General features: G+C 45.0%; 1 protein-coding gene across 2 annotated transcripts in view; it reads left to right on the forward strand.

Moving 5' to 3' along the window:
• Window positions 1-25505, forward strand: part of LOC126481139 (putative fatty acyl-CoA reductase CG5065) — a 469013-nt gene that overhangs the window by 185502 nt on the left and 258006 nt on the right. For both annotated transcript variants that reach the window (XM_050104690.1, XM_050104691.1), the window contains exon 3: window positions 22510-22758. In XM_050104690.1, the coding sequence (XP_049960647.1) occupies window positions 22510-22758 (249 nt within the window). The remainder of the gene's footprint in view (window positions 1-22509; window positions 22759-25505) is intronic.

Consider the following 25505-nt stretch of genomic DNA (forward strand, 5'->3'; position numbering starts at 1 on the left):
ACAGCTCAGGTTCGATTACCGGCCGGGTCGGAGATTTTCTCCGCTCTGGGACTGGTTGTTGTGTTGTCATCATCATTTCATCTTCATCGAAACGCAAGTCTCCCAATGTGTCGTCAACCAAAAAGACTTGCAGCTCGGCGGCCAAACTGTCTCAGATATGATGCCCCAGCTAATATTGCCACACGATCATTTCATCACACGTCTAATAACCACCGTTCATGAAAACTGCACATCTTCATATTTTTGATTGTATATCGCATACAAAAATCTAATTTTCCTTGGAAATATAAATTCTTAATTACCGATCTTCAAATGGTGCAAATGGCTCTAAGCACTATGGGACTTAACATCTGAGGTCATCAGTCCCCTAGACTTAGAACTACTTAACTGCCCGAGGCAGGATTCGAACATGCTACCGTAGCAGCAGCGCGGTTCCGGATTCAAGCGCCTAGAACCGCTCGGCCACAACGGCCGGCAATTACCGATCTTCTATTAAACGTCGATAATAAAGATTTCGTGGATTAAAAAGTTACAAAATATATTTTTTCATTTTTTAAATTTCTAACGTTTCACAGAAATGCTCGTAGAAGAAAAATTTTACAACAGCCAGGAATCGAACCTGGGACCCACAGGCCATTGACTCATTCTACCACAATCGCCGAAAGACTGACTCTGATTTAGGGAATTAAAGACGTTTGGAAAACTTCAAACTCGATTTTTCAGAGAACTTTTGAGAGTTGCATCGAACTTCCTTGTTAGATTGTGTCTCAGTTTCATGAAACACGAATGTAGTTTCCGTGGTAGAGGTCGTCAGTAATGGTATAATGAACGGAACACGAAAAATGCAATTGTGAGACATCTCATTAGTGCCCCCGAGGACGGCTTTAAGCTGCTGACGACGTTCAGAAGAAACTCTAGCATCCGTTCCCGTAGTACATGAGCGGTCAAATGACGTGTACTTGCCGTGTGACAGCCAGCAGGTACTTATTTGACAGCCAGCTGATCTATGGACACCTTCCGCAACCAGTGGCCTCAATGATAAGGAAACGTTTGATGATTAAAATTTAATTAAGTAAATTTTACATAAGCGTAGCGACTGGAACAGCATTTCAGATCAAATACTTTGAGAGTCGTCGATCGCTGAAATTGTTCTAGATATTTAAAATTTCTGCTAGCTTTATCGGAAATTATAGGCCTTTTTTCTTGTTCATATCATTTCTCTGTGTTCCATATTTCTTAAATGTAATTTGGTGTTTTTCCTTCATTATTATTTCAATTTATAAAAAGTGTATTACCACTTGTTTCCAATGCTTACATGTACGTATTCCTGTCTGGGAAATTTTTTATATTCTGCACGACAGACGAGATGATACAAAAACCAAAATTTGGTTGCTGTAATTATCCAATAAGTTCGTATAGAGGAACGTCCATTACTGAGATGACCTACACGACAACTTCATGTGTACGAATTTCAGAAACTATACTTCAATATAGCTTCAGAAACATTACTTCCTCTATGTTTTAACTTTGATTTGTAAGAGAAAGATTCAGTGCCGGACAACACGTCTTTCCACAACAGTTTGTCTGAACTGTAGAGTAAAAAAACGAGTGAACTTCGAAATAAAGTGGTTGATTTCGTTCAAAGCTTTTATTGCACCGTCAGTTTACTGTCTATTGCCCCTGTGACTGTGCAACATACCCTCGCTGACGTAAATTCCGTTGTTTTCTTTCGGCCTCTTGGTGTCGTGTTTCACACGTTAACAGAAGACGCTTATGAGTGTTGCGTTTACTGACTTATAGAGACGAGAAAATGAAACCTTTGCCAGCATCAAAACTACTGCTAAGGCAAATCAACAAGCGTTAATAGAGTTCTGGAACACTATGAAGTATGCATTCTGTAAATGGTTATTAGTAACCCCGTGGAGGTAATGTTTCCTACACTAGTGCATAAACATCGTAGTCATACAGGATATAGGGCAGGATATAGCCTCGTTAAACTAGGTTCTTATACTTTCACCTGTGTTTCACATCCATTTGCCCTAAAAATTCGAGATCCTTCCAAAATAGGGTGGAATTTTATTCCAGTTATTGATAAGATAAACCGGGTTCCCGGGTTCCATTCCCGGCGGGGTCAGGGATTTTCCCTGCCTCGTGATGACTGGATGTTGTGTGCTGTCCTTAGGTTAGTTAGGTTTAAGTAGTTCTAAGTTCTAGGGGACTGATGACCATAGATGTTGTCCCATAGTGCTCAGAGCCATTTGATAAGAAAAAATCATAATAAAAACAATGAGGCGATTGTAAAAGTGATTTCATCGAGTTACTTATTCACTAACGTGTGATCGGAGCTGAGTCGCCTCGATAGCTGAATGCTGCCGGCGCGGTAACTCAGCGTGTTCGGTCAGAAAGTTAGCTGCTCCCTGTATAAAAAAAAAAAAAAAAAAAAAAAAAAAAAAAAAAAAAAAAAACGAGTTAATGGCTGAGCGATGAACCTGAACAAGCGTCATGGGACGTCCGCCCGGAACAAATACAACAAACATAACGAAGAAAATGAGATTAAAAAAAATTACCAGCGCGGCGGAATGCCATGCAAAGGGACCGGGTTCAATTCCCGGGTGGGTTGGAGATTTTCTCCGCTCAGGGACTGGTTTTTGTGTCGTCTTCATCATCATTTCATCCCCATCGACACGCAAGTCCCTGAAGTGGCGTCAGCTGGAAAGACTTGCACCAGGCGACAGGTCTACCCTCCGGAAGGCCCTAGGCACACGACATTTCGTTTCATTTCATGGGAGTTAAATTTGTGATCTCGTGATTCTCTAAGAAGACTATTCCAGAGCTGCGAACAATAACTCGAGAACTTGCGTTTAGTTTTACAGGGACAGCTGTTGACACTACAGTCTCTTTATTTTCCTTCCGTTACAGTTTTTCCATGTCCCCTTTTCCACTGTTGTACGTTTCCTCTGGCGGTGAACTGCACACTGCCCAAAAACTTGAAGGTTTCTTGGGCGGAGAATGTCAGCATAAAGGGTGATAGAATTTCTGATGTTTCTTCCTGATTCAAATAGTTTCAAATCATTTCAGTTCGCTCTTCAATACCGCTTGAGCTCACGACACCTGTGAGAAACAACTCGCGCACGGAAGAACACCAGAAACATCTAATGGTATTTCATGGTGAAGAAAAACACAGAACGGCGCATCTTGCTAGTCGGTGTCAACAACAGGGCCTGTAATGTTAAGTCTACTTACAACAAGATACTGTTCCACGAACCCTACTCGACACAGACTCAAATGGACTAGAAATCAATAACCTGGTATGAAACTTCCTGGCAGATTAAAACTGTGTGCCCGACCGAGACTCGAACTCGGGACCATTCTGGAAACATCCCCCAGGCTGTGGCTAAGCCATGTCTCCGCAATATCCTTTCTTTCAGGAGTGCTAGTTCTGCAAGGTTCGCAGGAGAGCTTCTGTAAAGTTTGGAAGGTAGGAGACGAGGTACTGGCAGAAGTAAAGCTGTGAGTACCGGGCGTAACTCGTGTTTCAGTAGCTCAGTTGGTAGAGCACTTGCCCGCGAAAGGCAAAGGTCCCGAGTTCGAGTCTCGGTCGGGCACACAGTTTTAATCTGCCAGGAAGTTTCATGTCAGCGCACACTCCGCTGCAGAGTTAAAATCTCATTCTGTAATAACCTGGTGTTCGGTACACGTATTTACATTAGCACACAGACCGCTGTCCTTGGCTAATAGCAGTGCGGCTTGAATAATCTTCCAGTTAAACTGTGATTGTGTATTCACGTTTATAACTTTAGTTGACAAATAATTCCACTCATACTTACTCATTTTTTCTGATCGAAGACGAATATGTATTTAAAAATAGCGTCCTCACGCAAAAAAAAGAAAAAGAAATCGTTGTTCTCTGACTCACAACAGCGTTGAACCATCGTGTTCGCCGCTAACGCTGTCATTGATTCGAATTAAGTCTTTGCCGCTTGGTTTTGGAGATATTCTGATGACACTCTGCAGACACATAGTCCTCCTTCGCCCCTTACGCGAAACTAAAAGTACAGGTAGTGGCTAATGCTGGCGGTAATGTACTGTATAGTGGCACGTGCAATATACAGTGTGTCCCAAAACAACACCGCCAAACTTTGAGAGCTTCCTTATACAGAAATAAGTAAGCAATTTCTAGTAAATACAGGCTCTAAAACGCTTTTTGGAGATATTCTGATGACACTCTGCAGACACACAGTCCTCCTTCGCCCCTTACGCGAAACTAAAAGTACAGGTAGTGGCTAATGCTGGCGGTAATGTACTGTATAGTGGCACGTGCAATATACAATGTGTCCTAAAACAACACTGCCTAACTTTTACAGTTTCCTTATACAGAAATAAGTAAGCAATTTCTAGTAAATATAGGCTCTAAACCGCTTTTGGGGATATTCTGATGACACTCTGCAGACACGTAGTCCTCCTTCGCGCCTTACGCGAAACTAAAAATAGAGGTAGTGGCTAATGCTGGCGGTAATGTACTGTATAGCTCACAGACCGCTGCAATATACAGTGTGTCCCACAATATGAAAATCAAACAGCTTGCAACAGAAGAGACGTGTTTCATAGTATCGTAGCTGAACAAGTGCCCATATCTCTTAAGGCATGCGCTTTAGAGCACTTGTTTACTAGACTTTTTTTGTTTTGGTGTAAGGAACCTGTCCCTAAAATTCACCGGTGTCTTTTTTGGGACAGCCTGTGTGTGAAGTTGTAGAAACTGTTCTTCAACCTTCCACGGCGTTTGTTCTTGGTAAAAAAGCTATCTCTTTCGTCCGGGGCCGGGTGATAAATCTGAAACATACGACTTGTGATTGCTGGACTCTCTTACTATGATGTAGTCTCCAGATGCTGTGGTGTCCAGTCTTGTGACAGCTAATATTGGACTGGATTCCCATTACAACAAACATATAATGGTTGGTAAAATCTCACGTGACTTTATAAACAAACTGACGCAGTTACACTTCCTCCTTGACTGTTCCGTCTACATTATAAGAGGCAGCTGAACGAGCCAACTCCTGTAAGATCAGCAGCTGCATGTTCATCAAGGCTACGGTCTTTAAGTAAATTCTGGGAGACTGTCTGTAGTATTTAGTTAAAACCCGATATCTGTTACGCTCGGAGCTGTAGAACAGCTCGATTTGCTTTTGCTCCCCTTTAAAGTTATCGATCTCAGTGTCTCCTTCACCCAGTTTCTGCTTCATGAAAATTTTGTAAGTATATTTGTTTAAAACCGCTGCAGATCAACCGGTGTAGGCACGCAGGAATTGCTGTTAATACCGTGCTCTGGGAATGTGCTAGGTATGTGACGTTCCGGAAAGGGGAAGCCTCAGAATGCTTGGGAATAGCAACATAAAATATTGGCTTTCGTCCAGGAACGAGTTCGAGTGTCGACATATTGCGATAACGGGTTCTGAGAACGCTCGAAGGCGGAAGCGCAAGCGGCTCTCTAGCAGTGCTCCGCAGGTACGCTTCGTAGCTGCGGCCTAGCGCTGGAGAGCCCAGCCCACCCGTTCGCCTAGCCACGGCCAAGTGGGCCGCCGGCCGCAACTTCTGAAGAGGTTGCCGGGGTCGGGACGGGCGCTCTCCGCTGCACGGTCCCTCGCTCTTCCAGCACAGCTTTCTACTGCACTCAACAGTTCATTCGTCTGAAAGGCGGAAGAGGGCGTTCAGGCACTGCGAGAGAGCTTGTAAAACACGGACACAGCACGGACCCTGAGACCTGAATGAATTAGGTCGATGTCATCGTCCAAGAGCTGCCTTTTCGCTGCTTGTTTTACACCGCGTTCCTCTTTCTCTGCCCCAACCACCCTTTTTATTGCGTCCATTGCTGGCAGTGTCCCATTTTTAAATCTGATTGTAATCTGCCTTTGTCGGGCCGTGTTTGATGAACAGTTATAAATTGTACTTTTTTTGTTAAACCAACTGCTTTTTCCCGCTTTTATGTAATAGGTACTTCTGGGTGCTGTGCACTATGTATATATTTATATCTAAACGCCGTCAGAACAGGCATCGGAAGGCACAACGGTACCGACCGACCGCCATGTCTTCCTCACTTCAAAGGTGTCATCGTATGTGGATATGGAGGGGCTTGTGTTCAGCACACACCTCTTGTCAGTCTAGCAGAGCCTCAAGAGGCCCCACAAGGGACGAGTGCCACCCGCTTGCCAACAGCGCTTGGCAGACCCGGATGGTCACCCATCCAAGTGCTAGCCACACCTGTCCTTTGTAACATATGTCTTCCTAGAAATTACGTAAAATATGCAGAAAACCTGGTTACATATAAGTGCGGCCTTGATACCTCCAATTATGCCACGATAAATAAATTAAGATAAATATGTAGAGTTGTACTGTGAGTATAGCGCTTACTACCGAAAAGTTGAAAAATAAATTGTGCAGAATTCCATAAAACATTGTCTTGTTCTAAGTTTTCATGTAGCTCCATAGCAAGTGATGATAAAAAGGAGCTACAGCAGGCATTGTGCCTTTCTCTGACCAGAGTACAGCAATAATAGTGTTCACCACGTAAGTTCAATGCAGAAGCTGCAGTAAGGTACCCGAGACTGTTAGATCAAGTATTTGCACCAATTTTTTATGCGCGGTATCTGGTTGTTGCATGTAGTAGTTTGTGTGTTAACTGGTAGTATTTTCCAATACCTACAGCTGCAGTGTATTAACTCGCATGATAAGTATTGTTGTTAATAACAATTAGAAATGAAAACACAGGGTTAATTTGTTACACCGTGTACGAACTCTAGGGACTCATCAATGTGAGGATACGGAACCATAAAGACCTAATGGACTCACGTCCGGAAATGCATGGTTTCCATGCTAGAGACCATTTATTCAGTCACTGTTACAGAGACTGCGGTCTAATACGAGTTGCTCCATGCAGCCGCAGTTACAGTATGTGTTGAAAATGGTTTCCATGTGCCCGAACGCATGCTTGTGGGATGTTCTGTCTAACGTCTTCACATCGGCCAAGCTCCATTCTCAAACGCAGCATGAATACGCTGGTCCAGTGTCTCTACATCTGGAATAGCCGAAAACCAGAAATCGCGCGGGCTGAGATCCGGTGAACGAGCAGGCCATGCAACTGGACTCCCTCGTACGATTCATCGACCAGGGAAGACACGATTGAGATGCGTTCGGACGTTAACGGCGAAGTGGCCTGGAGCACCATCATGGAGCACCCACATAACACTTCGAATCATCGAGGGCACTTCTTCCATCAAGAGAGGCACCAGCATGAGACGCCAATAGTTCCGGCCTGTTATTCGACGTGGAAGGAAGACTGGTCCCAAAAGACGGCCGCCGATTATCCCGGCCAACGAATTCCGGCTGCACCAATGCTAATGATTCGCTTTCGCCACACCATGGGTGTTCTGCATACTATCACACAGATAACAGTTATACAATTTTAGAACATGTTTTTTGCTCGAGTATCATGTCGTTTTTGGAAACCCGGAATCTACTATGTAGGAATCAACATGCATTCCGGAAACAGCGATCGTGTGAGACCCAACTCGCTTTATTTGTTCATGAGACCCAGAAAATATTAGATACAGGCTCCCAGGTAGATGCTATTTTCCTTGACTTCCGGAAGGCGTTCGATACAGTTCCGCACTGTCGCCTGATAAACAAAGTAAGAGCCTACGGAATATGAGACCAGCTGTGTGGCTGAATTGAAGAGTTTTTGGCATACAGAACACAGCATGTTGTTCTCAATGGAGAGGCGTCTACAGACGTTAAAGTAACCTCTGACGTGCCACAGGGGAGTGTTATGGAACCATTGCTTTTCACAATATATATAAATGACCTAGTAGATAGTGTCGGAAGTCCCATGCGGCTTTTCGCGGATGATGCTGTAGTATACAGAGAAGTTGCAGCATTAGAAAATTGTGGCGAAATGCAGGAAGATCTGCAGCGGATAGGCACTTGGTGCAGGGAGTGGCAACTGACCCTTAACATAGACAAATGTAATGTATTGCGAATACATAGAAAGAAGGATCCTTTATTGTATGATTATATGATAGCGGAACAAACACTGTTAGCAGTTACTTCTGAAAAATATCTGGGAGTATGCGTACGGAACGATTTGAAGTGGAATGATCATATAAAATTCATTGGGAGAGTCCTTAGAAAATGTAGTCCATCAACAAAGGAGGTGGCTTACAAAACACTCGTTCGGCCTATACTTGAGTATTGCTCATCAGTGTGGGATCCGTACCAGATCGGGTTGACGGAGGAGATAGAGAAGATTCAAAGAAGAGCGGCGCGTTTGGTCACAGGGTTATTTGGTAACCGTGATAGCGTTACGGAGATGTTTAACAAACTCAAGTGGCAGACTCCGCAAGAGAGGCGCTCTGCATCGCGGTGTAGCTTGCTCGCCAGGTTTCGAGAGGGTGCGTTTCTGGATGAGGTATCGAATATATTGCTTCCCCCTATTATACCTCCCGAGGAGATCACGAATGTAAAATTAGAGAGATTAGAACGCGCACGGAGGCTTTCAGACAGTCGTTCTTCCCGCGAACCATACGCGACTGGAAGAGGAAAGGGAGGTAATGACAGTGGCACGTAAAGTGCCCTCCGCCACACACCGTTGGGTGGCTTGCGGAGTATAAATGTAGATGTAGAAGTAGATGGTACCACTCCGCGTGAAGGTGGCATCATTTGTGACTAGGATGGGTGACACAAATACCGGAATCGTGGTTCGCTGGTGAAAAATGCAGTGGCAAAACTGCTCCCGATTTAGAAAGTCTGTCGCTCGTAAGCCCTGAACACGCTGTAAGTGATAAGGGCAGTAACAATTGTGATGGAGAACGTTGCATACGGTCGTTTGGCTTACACTGTACTGGCGGGGCAACTGCCTGGTACTGACACGGCGGTCGCCTTCCACACTGCTAATGACATTTTCCTCGAAGTCTGGTGTCCGAACATTTCGGGTGCGTCCTTCATGATTTCCTGCTTCCTAAAGCGACCCTATCTCAGACAAACGGCGAAACACTGTTGCTAACATTCAATGCAGTGGTTGTTGCCGGCGAGGATAGGTCTCCTGATAGAACCTTGCAGCCCGCCACCCATTACCATTTGCCTTTCTGTAAGTAAATACCACGTTGGCAAGCTCTCGATTCGAATATGGAACCATTGTGTACAACGCTGTATCATATCTACTATAAGGTGAGTCCACAAGAGAAGTGTGTGGTGTCACCGCCAGACACCACACTTGCTAGGTGGTAGCCTTTAAATCGGCCGCGGTCCGTTAGTATACGTCGGACCCGCGTGTCGCCACTGTCAGTGATTGCAGACCGAGCGCCACCACACGGCAGGTCTAGAGAGACTTACTAGCACTCGCCCCAGTTGTACAGCCGACTTTGCTAGCGATGCTACACTGACAAATACGCTCTCATTTGCCGAGACGATAGTTAGCATAGCCTTCAGCTTCGTCATTTGCTACGACCTAGCAAGGCACCATAGCATTTGATATTATTTTATGAAGCATGTACAATCAAGAGCGATGTTCTGCAATTGTGGATTAAAGTTAAGTATTATATCAACTACGTACTTTATTTGCTACTATTAATTCCCTCAACTGTTCCAGACCTCGCGCCAGCCTGCGTGAGCTTAAGCGCGTGCCTTTCGGCTTCCTCTCATTGTGACTTGGCTGTCTTGCCAAGTCACAACAAAGTGAATCAGACACAAATTACCAATTACTGTGGCAGGAGATGGCGCTAGTGCATGACGTATGAGAAACGGTACCACCCTCTAGGAGGAAACCATGCATACTATAACCGTGGCTGCATGGTACAGCGCGTGTTAGACCACAGTCTCTGTAACAAAGTAAGATTGAATAAATGGTCTCTAGCATGAAAAGCATGGATTTCCGGACACAAGTTCCTTAGACCTTGTCTGTCCCGTACCCTCTCACCGATCAATCACGCTGTGTAATGCATATAAAGGCTGAATGTAGCCGAACTTGTATTCCATGATCATTGTGTCAATTTTCATGCTGATACTCGTTCTTTCAGCTCCAAGGTCTAAATGTGGTATAGTTCAATTCTTTTATCTTGGCGGCTCGCGCATGCCCGCCCAGACGCGGGAGATTGCTGCGTTGCCAGTTACACACGACGCACGCGCCAATAGAAGCAGCGCCATAGTATAGCATAGTTCGCAAGCTTACGTTTAGGGGGGAGCGCGCAGTTCACGAAGTAAAGCTACCACGGCCGCATTAACCCTTTCGCTGCTACAAAGACGTGCTCCCTGCAATCCACGCTGTGCGCGATTTTGTCATTGCACTGCTCGCCTGTGCAGACACATTGTGTTCCGACTGCTTTGACACTCGTATCATTCGATTCCACAAAATTATTTGGCCCAAAAATTAGATTTTTACATGTCTTCTTGACTGATACCTTCCCCCCATAAATGACTCAATTTTGTTTCGATGTTCAACGCAGTTATTATGCAGGATTAAATATTGTAAACCATTGCACGCAATTTTGAAGAGTTTGCAGAGGTAAAAGTTGAGGGGGGAGGGTATCAGTCAAGAAGCTGTGTAAAAATGAGATTTTTGGGCCAAATAGTTTTTGTGAAATCGAATGATAAGTGTGTCAAAGCAGTGGGAACACCATGTGTCTGCACAGGCGAGCAGTGCAGTGATGACAAAATCGCGCACAGCGCGGAATGCGGGGAGCACGTGTCTGCAGCAGCGAAAGGGTTAATGAAGAGACAAAGCACTAGAAATTTCAAAAAATTGCATTCAAACGAATATAATTCGTGAAGTAATGCACTTCCATATTGTTTTGAAATAATGAAAATATTACTCACTGCACAAGGCTTGAACTCGTAACCTTTGGCATAGAAGCCCAACACCTTAACCATTATGCTAACGCAGCTTATACACACAGAGAATGCCATGAGGACTCTAACATGTCACGCAAAGTACTGACAAAAACTGTTGGTATGACTATGAATTACTCACGCTTCGTCGAAGTACAATAGGAAATAAACAATTACTGCTGTGCTTTGTTCCGAAAAAGCGGTTCGTGAGATCGATACAAACACCTTTCCTTGCTATCGCCTGAATTAGGAGTCTTATTGCTTGTTTGGTTTAATTAATTAATAGAATATGAAGCAATTGGTATAAAGAATGCTTTTTCCAAACTTTCTGTAAAAGAAAGTCTGCTATCAAGACATTGCTTTTGTTCTATTACTTTATTTATGACTGAACGTTTCTAAAACTGAAGACACTGCACTGCACTGCAGTCGAGATCTGGCAACGTCGTTCTCTGTTCATTGGCTGACTGTGTTTTGTGACGCCAGATGCGCAGATCGAACCTAAACTCGGCCGCCAACATAAATGACGCGCACTTTAGTATAAAATACTGTTTTTCGAGAACAGTTGAGTACTTATTGATTATATAAGCAACACTTCCGGAGCCATAAATACGCATGATATCCACGAGTTTTCAAAAACTGATACCACCCACTTCATGAGATAAAAGCCACAATTGATCAAGGAATTTTTAGTAATGTCCTGTCAGTCAGCAGGATAAAAGAGGAATAATAAACAGAAGAGAAATCGAACCGAGCCGACACTGACTCACATGGGTTCCTATTGGAAGTACGAAATCCAAGAACCATTCGTCGTAATCACTACTTTAGAAAGGCAGGCGAGCTACGGATGATTGTCACACCGTGTTCCAGCTTCACTAAGACCCGGGTGTGTGCTGACTACGTCCAACACCAACTAGTAACACGCTGTGGAACTGTGTTATATGGTACTGGTGGTCTGCTGCGACACTAATTTAAAGACACCTCTAACAAGGGAACCTCCCCATCGCACCCCCCTCAGATTTAGTTATAAGTTGGCACAGTGGATAGCCCTTGAAAAAGTGAACACAGATCAATCGAGAAAACAGGAAGAAGTTGTGTGGAACTATGAAAAAAATTTGTAAAATATACAAACTTAGTAGTCTATGCGAAGATAGGCAACATCAAGGACAATGGGACTCAAGGAGCGCCGTGGTCCAGTGGTTAGTGTGAGCAGTTGCAGAACGAAAGGTCGTAGGTTCAAGTCTTCCCTTGAGTGAAAAGTTTAATTTTTTATTTTCAGTTTATGTGACAAACTTATGTTTTCATCACTTTTTTGGGAGTAATTATCACATCCACAGGAAGACATAAATCGGGCAAGGTAGAAGAATCTTTTTACCCATTCGCCAAGTGTGCAAGTTAGGTGGGTCGACAACATATTCCTGTCATGTGACGCACATGCCGTCACCAGTGTCGTATAGAATATATCAGATGTGTTTTCCTGTGGAGGAATCGGTTGATCTATGACCTTCCGATCAAATGTTTTCGGTTCCCATTGGAGAGGCAAGTCCTTTCGTCTACTAATCGCACGGTTTTGCGGTGCGGTCGCAAAACACAGACACTAAACTTATTACAGTGAACAGAGACGTCAATGAACGAACGGACAGATCATAACTTTGCGAAAATAAAGAAAGTAAAATTTTCAGGCGAGAGAAGACTTGAACCAAGGACCTCTCGTTCCGCAGCTACTCACGCTAACCACGTGACCACGGCGCTCCTGAACTCTCACTCTCCTTGATGTTGCCTACTTGCACATAGACTACTCAGTTTGCATATTTTACTATTTTTTTTCATAGTTCCACACAACTTCTTCCTGTTTTCTCGATTGATTTGTGTTCATTTTTTCAAGGCCTATCCACTGTGCCAACTTATAACTAAATCTGAGGGGGGTGCGATGGGGATGTTCCCTTGTAAGAACCGCTATTCGTGTGGATTGCGAAGTACTGTCAGGATTGTCTGTGTGCACAGGAGCGTCTCGAAAGTGGCCTGCTCTCCTGCTGGGGACTCTCTTGCTACGTTTTTCAGGCGATTATGTAGGCGGCTGCAAATGCTCTTGTTCGCTGATGAGGATGGCTGTGCGTTACTCGTCCATTGCCAGAAAGCTTTTAAGCTGGACGATGAGCATCTCAGTTAAGTTTGGAAGCTATTCCCGTCTTCCAGAAGTACTAGACCCGCAAAGTTACGAGGGAGAGCTTCTGCAAGCTACGTAGGACAACTTCTGCGACATTTCGAAAGTAACAGAGTGTCGGAAGTAGAACTCTGAGGGTAGCTACCTACGTCCGCAGCTCGTGGTCCTGCGGTAGCGTTCTCGCTTCCCGCGCCCGAGTTCCCGGGTTCGATTCCCGGCGGGGGTCAGGGATTTTCTCTGCCTCGTGATGACTGGGTGTTGTGTGATGTCCTTAGGTTAGTTAGGTTTAAGTAGTTCTAAGTTCTAGGGGACTGATGACCGTAGATGTTAAGTCTCATAGTGCTCAGAGCCATTTGAACCATTTTTTGGTAGCTACCTAGCCGTACTTAGATACCTATCTCAGCGGGCAACAGAAATCCCACGAAAAAGGCAAGGTTCTGGGCTCGTATTCCGGACCGGCAAACAGCTCTGATCTGAAACTTCCTGTCAGATTAAGACTATGTGCCGGACCGAGACTAGAACTCGGGACCTTTGCCTTTCGCGGGCAACTGCTCTACCAACTGAGTTACCCAAGCACGACTCACGCCCCGTCCTCACAGCTTTACTTGGCTTAGCCACTGCCTGGGGGATGTTTCTAGAGCACTTGCCCGCGAAAGGCAAAGGTCCCGAATTCGAGTTTCGGTCCGGCACACAGGTTTAATTTGCCAGGAAGTTTCATATCAGCGCACACTCCGCTGTACAGTGAAAATTTCATTCTAGCTCTGATCTGTCAGGAAGTCTGATCGATGAGCATTTTCGGAACGCAATCCGCTCGTCGGGAATGCTTTGCAACTGTGGGCTATACGCTTTTCATCAAAATAGCACTGTCATCTTATTTCTAGAGTTGACATCTGCGAAGGAGATCGCCAATGTTGTTCGAGGGTTGCACTGAAACTTTGTGCTTGATAAGTCATAAAGCACATTACACGCGCATGTGAAATTGACATCACGTGCTGACAACACAATGAAGAACCTTGTTCAAGGAACTGAGTGTAATGACTACTTCTTCTCAGCATCCGTTCTGAAAAAAAAAGAAAAAGAAAAACGAAAAGAGGCACCACGAAGGAATTATCCGAATACGATGAAGTCGGTAGATTTGATGTACATGTAACGAAAAAAAAAAAAAAACACAATTTCAGAAAAATTGATGATTTATCCAAGAGAAAGAGCTTTAGTAATTGAGCAAATCTATAACGCGTTGGTCCATCTCTGGTCCTTATGGAAGCAATTATTCGGCTTGGCACTGATTGAGAAAGTTGTTGGATGCCCTCCAGATGCATAACCTGCGAAATTCTGCCCAATTGGAGCGTTAGATCGTCAAAATCCCGAGCTAACTGGAGGGCTCTGCCCGCAATGCTCCAAACGTGGTGCGTTGGGGAGAGATCCGCCGACTTTGCTGGTCCAGGTAGGGTTTGGTGAGCACGAAGACAACCATTCGAAACCCTCGTCGTGTGCAGGCGGGCAATATCTTGTTGAGATGTATGTCCAGAATGGGCTGCCATGAAGGGCAACTAAACGGGGCGTAGAATATCGACTACGAAACACTGTGCTGTGAGACTGGAGCGGATGACGACCAGTTGGGCTCCGCTGAGAAATAAAGTGACACTCGACACCACCCTTCTGGCTCATATGGCGTGCGACAGTCAGGCTGGTACTCCACCGCTGTCTGGGGCCTCTCCAGACACGTCTCCGCTGGTTGTAGGGGCTCATTGGAAGTGGGACCATCACTGAACACGATTCTGCTCCAGTGAGTGAGATTCCAGGCCGAATGTACCCGACACCGCTGCAGACGGGCGTATTGGAGTACGGAAGTCAATGGTGAGCTCAACCCCTCTTCTGTGAGCCACCTATTACAGGTGCTTGTAGCCAGTGAAACTCCAGTTGCACGTCGGATCGATGAGAATGACGAATCCAGGGCTCTGAGTGCTCTCTGACGATTTCTCGGTCCTTCCGTTCTGTCGCCTCTCCAGGTAGACCGCTTCCTTCTCGAAGCTGTGTTCGGCCGTCGTTCACCCATTCCTGTCGACGCCGTCGAATGGTGGCGTCGCTCCTGTTCAGATGTTGAGCGATTCGCCGATGACTCCAACTGCTTTCTTTGAGCCCAACTACACATCCTCTCTCAAATGCTGACATCTGTGTATATTGTTCACTCGCCGGTCTGCCAGACATAGTTGCTGTCCAACTGAGTACACGGAATGAAATTCGCAATGACTTTACGCCCTAGTATCGACATACCCCCGTTTAATATCCTTGCCAGCTGCGCGGTGAAATTCGCGCTGCAGCGTCACACATTCATCCATCGGCCACCAACGTTTACAGTTTCGCATTTGGCGTCGATACTTACATGTATATCAATTTGTGACAAATCTGCATAACTCGTTTGTGATGCGCCTTTTTTGTTTGTTTTGGAGTTTATTTATTTCTTAATGAAATTAGTTGTAAATAATACATTCCTTTTTGCAACAAGCAGCTAATTTCACAAAATCAGTATTATGAACAGGAACAATGTATATAGATTGAGATTTTCACTCTGCAGCGGAGTGTGCGCTGACATGAAACTTCCTGGCAGATTAAAACCGTGTGCCAGACCGAGACTCGAACTCGGGACCTTTAAATTTCGCGGTAGAGCACTTGCCCGCGAAAGGCAAAGGTCCCGAGTCTCGGTCCGGCACACAGTTTTAATCTGCCAGGAAGTTTCAGGAACAAAGTATATATAGACATAAACCCAGTAAGAGGTCAACTGTTTAGGTATACACGTTTTCGAAACTTAGCCAGCAACCATAAATAATTTACCTACAAATAAAATTCAGTTTAAGAAGAACCGGAAAGACTTACTTGTGGCCAGCTCCTTCTAGTCCATCGACGAACTTCCAAACAGAACCAGTTGGTGTATTGTATGTATTATTACTATATTTTTTATTAATATCAAAGCAAAAGCAAAGCAATAAATAAAGTATAGCTCTGCTTTCTGGTCCAGACGGACTAATCGGAACCGACCGACCGACCGCCGCCTCATCATGTACTAACGACGTCATTTGGATGCGGTGTAGAGGGCCACGGGGACAGCATACCGCTCTCTCGGCCGTTGTCCAAAGTCAAGAAGATCTTGGAGCCGCTATTAGTCGCTCAAGTAGTTCCTCAATTGGCATCATGAGGGTGAGCGAATGGCGTTGTCGTCCTCCCAACCAGGAAAAACCTCTGGTCGAATCGGGAATCGAACCAGGGTCATCCGGAAAGCTGTCAGATAAGCTGACCACTGAGCTATGGAAGTGCACGTCAATATCACATAATTTAATAATAAAATAATAATAAAATAAAATAAAATAAAATCTAGCACATACCATTTTGACGAGGATCTCCTCGTTACGGATAATGCAACGAACAGTTCATCTAATCCAGTCTGCTCATTTTCTATTTGTGTTCAAAAACTAATAGATGTTAGCCAACTTCATGTTTGTCTTAACTCCGTACTAAGTACCACAGTTAGATATAGGTGGCTGGAGATGGTCTCTCCCGTTTATTTAATTTGCTTGTCCATTTCAAATCCTTTTGTAACCGCGTTTATACTTTTTAAAAAATGACTCTTGCGCAGTTGTATTTGTCTGTATAACGAAATATATGACTTGGTAAGCCGCTAAATAATGCTAAATAATTGATGTGGATGTGTTTAAGAATACTGAGTCCCAATAAACGTTTTAATAAATAAGGATAAATAGTATCAGGTGTTTCTACCTGCGTAAAAAGTTCCCCATAGATACATCAGAAGAAAATTATTACGCAGAAGAGAATTGAGACAGCGTTCTTATAAATCTGTTAAATGTTACAAATCTTCTTGAAACTCTATTACTGTAGCCGAGCCTGACGATTCACGGAATGCGTCCCAAGCAGATTCTATTGCCCGGTTACGACAACGACGACGCTCCGTCGTCTCACAGCACGCGGCTTCCGACCACTCCTCCACTTGTTGAAAACTGTCGACTTGCATCGTCTGCAATCGTCCACTTCACTCAACACTACCCCCTTCCTTGCATATTCATTTCCGTATAACAACTTCACAGCAGGTTGGACACTGTGCCCTTTCAGCTGTATAGAGGGAGCAAGGGAGGGGAATTCGTGTAGAGCTCCACCCACAAAGGGACAGCCAATCAGCGACGAGCGCGCAGAAGTATGTGTATTTATAGTAGCTTGCCCCAACTGGCACCTGTTAGATTAAAAAGCGCAATTGATAATTACATTAGGTTAAGAATAATGGCTACATCTGAACAGTCAAAGCTAGACAAACCTTAAAAATCTATCCACGTCTGATTATACTAGAATTTTCTGTGATATTTACCCTATAAAGTCCAGTTTTTAAATCAACTACGCTAAGAGTACAATAACGGATAAACTCGGCATAACAGAGCAGCAGCTTGGCCGGACACTATCCCTCTGCTAGACGCACCCAAACACGTCCGATTATCGGACAAACTCTCGCCTCCTCGTTGTTGACTGTCTTTCGCCGTAGTAGTTCCACGAAGCAATATTTGTAATCAGCTTTGACCTTACTGTCAGGTCGTTTTTCTCCACCCTGTGTAATGGATGGTGGAGCATCAAAAAATTTTACATTGCAGTCTATTAAGTCAATTATGGCCACATCTTGGCAGTTCTGGTGGGCCGAGTAATTAACTTTATAGTTTTATAAATATGGTAAATTATTGGCGTCCACAGTCCTCTATGCCCGCATCTCGTGGTCGTGCGGTAGCGTTCTCGCTTCCCACGCCCGGGTTCCCGGGTTCGATTCCCGGCGGGGTCAGGGATTTTCTCTGCCTCGTGATGGCTGGGTGTTGTGTGCTGTCCTTAGGTTAGTTAGGTTTAAGTAGTTCTAAGTTCTAGGGGACTTATGACCACAGCAGTTGAGTCCCATAGTGCTCAGAGCCATTTGAACCACTGTCCTCTAATCAGTTCATACCCCGCAACCAAATGTTTACAGTTTCATACTGTTTGAATAGAAGGCGCCATTTCACCATCCTTACTTAACAATGAACCTGTTCACCAGAACTACTATAATCTCTACATCTGGGCTCGGCTTTCTTTCTATTATTTAATGATAAATTTAGCTGGACGGACGATGGTTATTGCAGTACACTTTTCTCTGTATTTATTTTGAACTTTTTTTTAATGACGATAAGTAACGGCAACTACGCTGTTTTCTGAAAATTTAGAAGAGACCATTTAATCTGTTGAAACTGGTGCCATACAGCATTCCTGTTTGTAACTTGCAGTTTTCCGTGAAGCTATGAAGCTTTAGTACTGGAATAGCTCATGTGAATAAATGTTCGATTTGTGACACTGGGAACTAGTATCGAGACGAACGACTTCTTACAATCTTAGCGCAAAGAAACTGCTCACATGCTATAAACGTCAGGTTTGGTCCAGGGAACGCAGGAATCATCTAGATTAGTCACCGCTCGAAAGAAACGCAGGTCCCATTAACGGAAATCTCGTGACTCAGTCTGATCGTTCTAACATACTGGAGATTTAGCGATGCACGCAAGTCACCTAGTTCCAGCATCGTTCCTTACACATGACCACGTGTGTTACATGCCTAGCCTCCGCTTCTTTCTCAGTGATGCCTCTGTAAACAAGAACACTTAACTTCCTTTGCTTTTGAACTTTTCAGAAAGAGTGAAACGGGAGCAACAGACCTAGCGGTAGTAGTTGCAATTGAAATCTCTTGCGCTATGTAGTTGTGAAAGCAGTTATTCTGCATTCCCAACTATTCATTCGCAGTGCTGCCAATATTTGTATGTTATATTCGTTATTACCATGTCATATCTTGTATAAGAATTCATCTTCTAGTTTTAACTGCCATAATCCTTAGATGGTACCAAAGTCATTGACTTCCATAGTTAATAAATTAACTAATAGAACGAGTGTAATTTTTCTATGCAAGCATTTACCTATCGGTGACTGCCTTTCCTGCAGTTATATCTTCGATTCTCTTCATAAGAAAGGCGTTTCCAGCAGCTTCAAGTTCATCTACATCTACATCTACGTGATTACTCTGCTATTCACAATAAAGTGCCTGGCAGAGGGTTCAATGAACCACCTTCATGCTGTCTCTCTACTGTTCCACTCTCGAACGGCACGCGGGAAAAACGAGCACTTAAATATTTCCGTGCGAGCCCTGATTTCTCTTATTTTATCGTGATGATCATTTCTCCCTATGTAGGTGGGTGCCAACAGAATATTGCAATCGGAGGAGAAAACTGGTGATTGAAATTTCATGAGAAGATCCCGTCGCAACGAAAAACGCCTATGTTTTAATGATTGCCACTCCACGTATCATGTCTGTGGCACTATCTCCCCTATTTCGCGATAATACAAAACGAGCTGCCCTACTTTGTACTTTTTCGATGACATCCGTCAGTCCCACCTGATGCGGATCCCACACCGCACAGCAGTACTCCAGAATAGGGCGGACAAGCGTAGTGTAAGCAGTGTCTTTGGTAGACCTGTTGCACCTTCTAAGTGTTCTGCCGATGAATCGCAGTCTTTGGTTTGCTCCACCCACAATATTATCTATGTGATCGTTCCAATTTAGGTTATTTGTAATTGTAATCCCTAAATATTTAGTTGAATTTACAGCCCTCAGATTTGTGTGACTTGTGGCATAATCGAAATTTAGCTGATTTCTTTTAGTGCTCATGCGAATAACTTCGCACTCTTCTTTATTCAGGGTCAATTGCCGCTTTTCGCACCATACAGATATCTTATCTAAATCATTTTTGAAGTCTTTTTCATCATCTGATGACTTTACAAGACGGTAAATGACAGCATCATCTGCAAACAATCTAAGACGGCTACTCAGATTGTCTCCTCTGTCGCTAATACAGATCAGGAACAATAGAGCGCCTAAAACACTTCCTTGGGGAACGCCGGATATTACTTCTGTTTTACTCGATGACTTTCCGTCTATTACTACGAACTGACAGGAAATCACGAATCCAGTCGCACAACTGAGGTGATAGTCCGTAGACACGCAGTTTGGTTAGAAGACGCTTGTGAGGAACGGTGTCGATAGCCTTCTGAAAATCTAAAAATATGGAATCAATTTGACATCCACAGACGATAGCACTCATTACTTGATGAGTATAAAGAGCTAGTGCCTCGAGCTTTCGACCAAGCACTGCTTGGCCATTGTCAAATGTGCTCGACAGTGATCAAGGAGTACTTGGACGAAAGCTCGAGGCATTTTAACGGTTTGACGCTGCTGGGGACCCGTTAACATTTTATTCATTACTAACTTCTAGCATACTGGAGTGATTGTATGGCAGGAACTTATGTTAATCTGTACAGCGAAAAAACAGTCAAAATGGCAGATTTCACTTTCATTTACTTCGTAACTAGTTTCGGGTCGGGTATGTTCTGTAACTGATCGTTTACGCTTTGTTATAAGTACGTGTTTGTCTCTGTGGCACGGTTCTTATAGTTTGGGAAATACCATTTTGACTAGTTGGATGGTCGGAAAATAGGTACCGACCAGAAACTAGACATCACGTAAATAAAAGTGAAATTTGTAACTTCGGCTGTTTTTCGACTACATTGGTTATCTCCATTGTCGGCCTCCAGTGCGATCTTCGACAGCCGGCCACTGTGGCCGAGCGGTTTTAGGCGCTTCAGTCTGGAACCGCGCCACTGCTACGGTCGCAGGTTCGAATCCTGCCTCGGGCTTGGGTGTGTGTGGTGTCCTTAGGTTAGTTAGGTTTAAGTAGTTTTAAGTTCTAGGGGACTGATGAATTCAGATGTTACAGGGTGTTTCAAAAATGACCGGTATATTTGAAAAGGCAATAAAAACTAAACGAGCAGCGATAGAAATACACTGTTTGTTGCAATATGCTTGAGACAACAGTACATTTTCAGGCGGACAAACTTTCGAAATTACAGTAGTTACAATTTTCAACAACAGATGTCGCTGCAAGTGATGTGAAAGATATAGAAGACAACGCAGTCTGTGGGTGCGCCATTCTGTACGTCGTCTTTCTGCTTTAAGCGTGTGCTGTTCACAACGTGCAAGTGTGCTGTAGACAACATGGTTTATTCCTTAGAACAGAGGATTTTTCTGGTGTTGGAATTCCACCGCCTAGAACACAGTGTTGTTGCAACAAGACGAAGTTTTCAACGGAGGTTTAATGTAACCAAAGGACCGAAAAGCGATGCAATAAAGGATCTGTTTGAAAAATTTCAACGGACTGGGAACGTGACGGATGAACATGCTGGAAAGGTAGGGCGACCGCGTACGGCAACCACAGAGGGCAACGCGCAGCTAGTGCAGCAGGTGATCCAACAGCGGCCTCGGGTTTCCGTTCGCCGTGTTGCAGTTGCGGTCCAAATGACGCCAACGTCCACGTATCGTCTCATGCGCCAGAGTTTACACCTCTATCCATATAAAATTCAAACGCGGCAACCCCTCAGCGCCGCTACCATTGCTGCACGAGAGACATTCGCTAACGATATAGTGCACAGGATTGATGACGGCGATATGCATGTGGGCAGCATTTGGTTTACTGATGAAGCTTATTTTTACCTGGACAGCTTCGTCAATAAACAGAACCGGCGCATATGGGGAACCGAAAAGCACCATGTTGCAGTCCCATAGTCCCTGCATCCTCAAAAAGTACTGGTCTGGGCCGCCATTTCTTCCAAAGGAATCATTGGCCCATTTTGCAGATCCGAAACGATTACTGCATCACGCTATCTGGACATTCTTCGTGAATTTGTGACGGTACAAACTGCCTTAGACGACACTGCGAACACCTCGTGGTTTATGCAAGATGGTGCCCGGCCACATCGCACGGCCGACGTCTTTAATTTCCTGAATGAATATTTCGATGATCGTGTGATTGCTTTGGGCTATCCGAAAGATACAGGAGGCGGCGTGGGTTGGCCTCCCTATTCGCCAGACATGAACCCCTGTGACTTCTTTCTGTGGGGACACTTGAAAGACCAGGTGTACCGCCAGAATCCAGAAAGAATTGAACAGCTGAAGCAGTACATCTCATCTGCATGTGAAGCCATTCCGCCAGACACGTTGTCAAAGGTTTCGGGTAATTTCATTCAGAGACTACGCCATATTATTGCTACGCATGGTGGATATGTGGAAAATATCGTACTATAGAGTTTCCCAGACCGCAGCGCCATCTGTTGTTGAAAATTGTAACTACTGTAATTTCGAAAGTTTGTCTGCCTGAAAATGTACTGTTGTCCCAAGCATATTGCAACAAACGGTGTATTTCTATCGCTGCTCATTTAGTTTTTATTGCCGTTTCAAATATACCGGTCATTTTTGAAACACCCTGTAAGTCCCATAGTGCTCAGAGCCCTTTGAACCATTTGATTTGGACACGCTCGTAACAGTGAGGTAGAGGTGTGAGTAAGGCGACGCCCCTCTGTTGCAGGTGTTCCAGCGCGTGCGCAGCGAGTGCCCGGAGCGGCTGGAGAAGCTGGTGTTCCTGCACGGCGACGTCCAGGAGGAGGACCTGGGCCTCAGCCAGGAGGACCTGGCCGTGGTCCGGAGAGAGGTCAGCGCCGTCTTCCACTGCGCCGCCACGCTCAGGCTGGAGGCCAAGCTCAAGGACTCCATACGGATGAACCTGCTCGGCACCTGGAACGTCCTGCAGCTCTGCAAGACACTAAAAAAACTAGAGGTGACCTTTACTTGTGTACCCTGCTGTGCCACACCCGTTAACGTGCTATCTTATACACTGAGCAATTGAATTAGAACACCTAAGTACTAGCGTGTAACAGTTTCTGTGTCGTTGAACACGGCGTCGCCGTGACGTGAGTTCCGTCGATACAACGGTTAATGTCCTTTATGCAGCTTGATATCACGGTAAGCATGTTGGTTTAAATTTAAGCGATCTCGTAGCTAAAAAACACCTCCAATCATAATGAAGCGTTGTGACAACTTTTCTTGGGACTAAAACCATTCATTTTGCAAATTATGTTATTAAAAATGTCTTTGACAATGATGACCACATAATTTGTCAAAAATTGTGATTTCCTGCCGATAGTGTGTGTGTTTATTTTCAAACAACTTATACCTTGTAGTTATAATTAAACTTCCACTGTTTAACACGTTATAACACGGAAACTACGAGGACCAAACTTGATAATATTAATGTCAAGCACATGGGGAAGAGAACTAAGGCAGAATCAGTTCAATTGAAACACTTCTAATGTGCTGCTTGGTACATCATACCATTACTTACCGGTACAATTCCTGCTACGAAAGGGGCTCAATATGGCGTCTATCAGTGACCACAAGAGTCTGAAAGAGCAGGACTGCATTCTGCACAGCAGAACGAAGCATGTCCGTAGGTATATTTGCTACCTCTCTTGATACGATGTGCTTCAGATCAGCACACGTGTGAATGTTACTCTGGTAACCCTGTCCTTCAGGCAGCCCTATAACCAGAAATATCAGCGAGTTAGAACACGTGATGGTGCCGGCCAAGCATTTGTAAGCGATCGGCTGAAACTTCGATTGTTTCCATATGTGTTTCGGAGAAGCAGGTGAACTTCACGAGCGATGTGCGATCGAGCCCGATCTTGCATGAAAACTGTTGAGTTCACTGCATCTCTCTCCTGTAGGGCGGGTATGACGTGCTGGCGAAGCATGTCGCAGTAACGCTGGCCAGTCACACTGTACGTCTATGGTCCTTGAGCGCCAACCTCTTCAAAGAATAGTGGTCCACTGATGAACGTAGCCGTGTAGCGACATCATACGGCGACAGGTTCACCATGCAAAGTAACTTCATGCACAGAGACTGGAGGTGAAGATCCCCACACTCCGCAATTCCTTACGTCCACCTCACCCGCCAGAGAAAAATGAACTTCGTCTGTCCGTAGAATGGTCCAGGGCCAACCCTCGTCAACTTCAATCCTTGCGAGAAAGTGGAGACAAAAGTCAACACAGCGTTGAGCGCCCTGTGGTGCAAGCTGCTGTACGATACGGATCTTGTACGGATACCATCTGAGAATGGTTCGAAACACCTACCGTACAGTGGACGAAGGGATGTTCGACTGTCGTGACACAGCACGCGCACTGCCTGACGGTCGGGAATTGTGCGCAGCGTTGTCTGCCGTAGCAACAGCGATTTCATCCACCACCTGTGGTGCAACCGGTCGTCGGCCCCTTCCCGGAGCGACGCCCAGTTCTCCAGTTGATTCGCACTTCCTCATCATTGTCCGCACAGCAGGTGGAGAAAAAGGACCCTTCTGTAACCCTCTCAGCAGGCGATATTCTCGAAGTGCAGCTGCAGCATTACTGTTGTTTCCATAATAGAGATTCACCAACAACGCCCTGCTCCTTTTGTCCAAGCTCATGTTGGCACGTGAACAAGTGCACTGCGACTGGTAGAGTGTGTGAGAAAATGAACCAGGATGACTGATCACGGCACCTGGTGGACATAGTTGGAACTGGACAGTGGCGCTGTGACGTATGGAAATCATACTCTGGACATCAATGCTACCAAGTTCGATACTCGTACGGTGGTTAGTTTCCGTGTTACAACGTGTTAAATAGGGAAAGTTTAATTATAACCACCCGGTATTTCAGTTTATACGTAGGCTGGAACAGGGAGAGAAGATGCTAGTTGTGGTACGAGGTACCCTCCGCCACGCACCGTATGGTGGATTGCAGAGTATGTATGTAAATGTAGAAATAGTGGCGACAGTGCTGTGGAGACACTATGCAATGGAATCTACTACTGTCGCTGATAGCACACACTGTTGACATACCTACCTTACCTCCGAGCAAATGGACTCGCCCGTCCCACGTCACCTGCGTGCGCACCTTCGAGGGAAAAACAGTCACCTGTGAGCGAGCGGTCTAACGTAACGGTGTCACTGTGTTTTCGAAACGGGAACAACGGAGTTGGATCAAGATTGAATGTGCCAGAGGTCGTACAGCACGAGAGTGCCATCCAGGTCTTCAAGAGGCGTGCGGGGAATCGGCATTGCCGTACAGAACAGTAGCACGTTGGGTAAACGCCTTCAACGAAGGTCGGCAAACTGTGGCAGACATGCATCGAGCTGGTAGTCCTAGCGTCTCTGAAGAAAAACTGCATGCTGTTGCTGCGTTAGTGGACAGTGATCGACGCCATACCTTTCGTGAGCTCGCCCATGAAACCGGATTAGCGCTTAGGACTGTGCTTCACATTCTGAAGGAACGCCTGGGCATGCGAAAAACTGGATCACGATGGGTTCCGCATGAGTTGAGGGAAGTGCAGAAATGGATGCGTTACGACGCTGCTCAGACGCACGTTGAGTGCGATGAGAGCGAAGGAGAGGCTTTCTTACGCCGTATCGTAACAGTGGTTGAGATATGGGCCACATCGTACGAGCCAGAACTGAAACACCAATCGAACTAATGGCGTCATTATGGGTCGCC

The sequence above is a fragment of the Schistocerca serialis genome, chromosome 5 (assembly GCF_023864345.2).
Source record: "Schistocerca serialis cubense isolate TAMUIC-IGC-003099 chromosome 5, iqSchSeri2.2, whole genome shotgun sequence".
Classification (NCBI taxonomy): Eukaryota; Metazoa; Arthropoda; class Insecta; order Orthoptera; family Acrididae; genus Schistocerca; species Schistocerca serialis.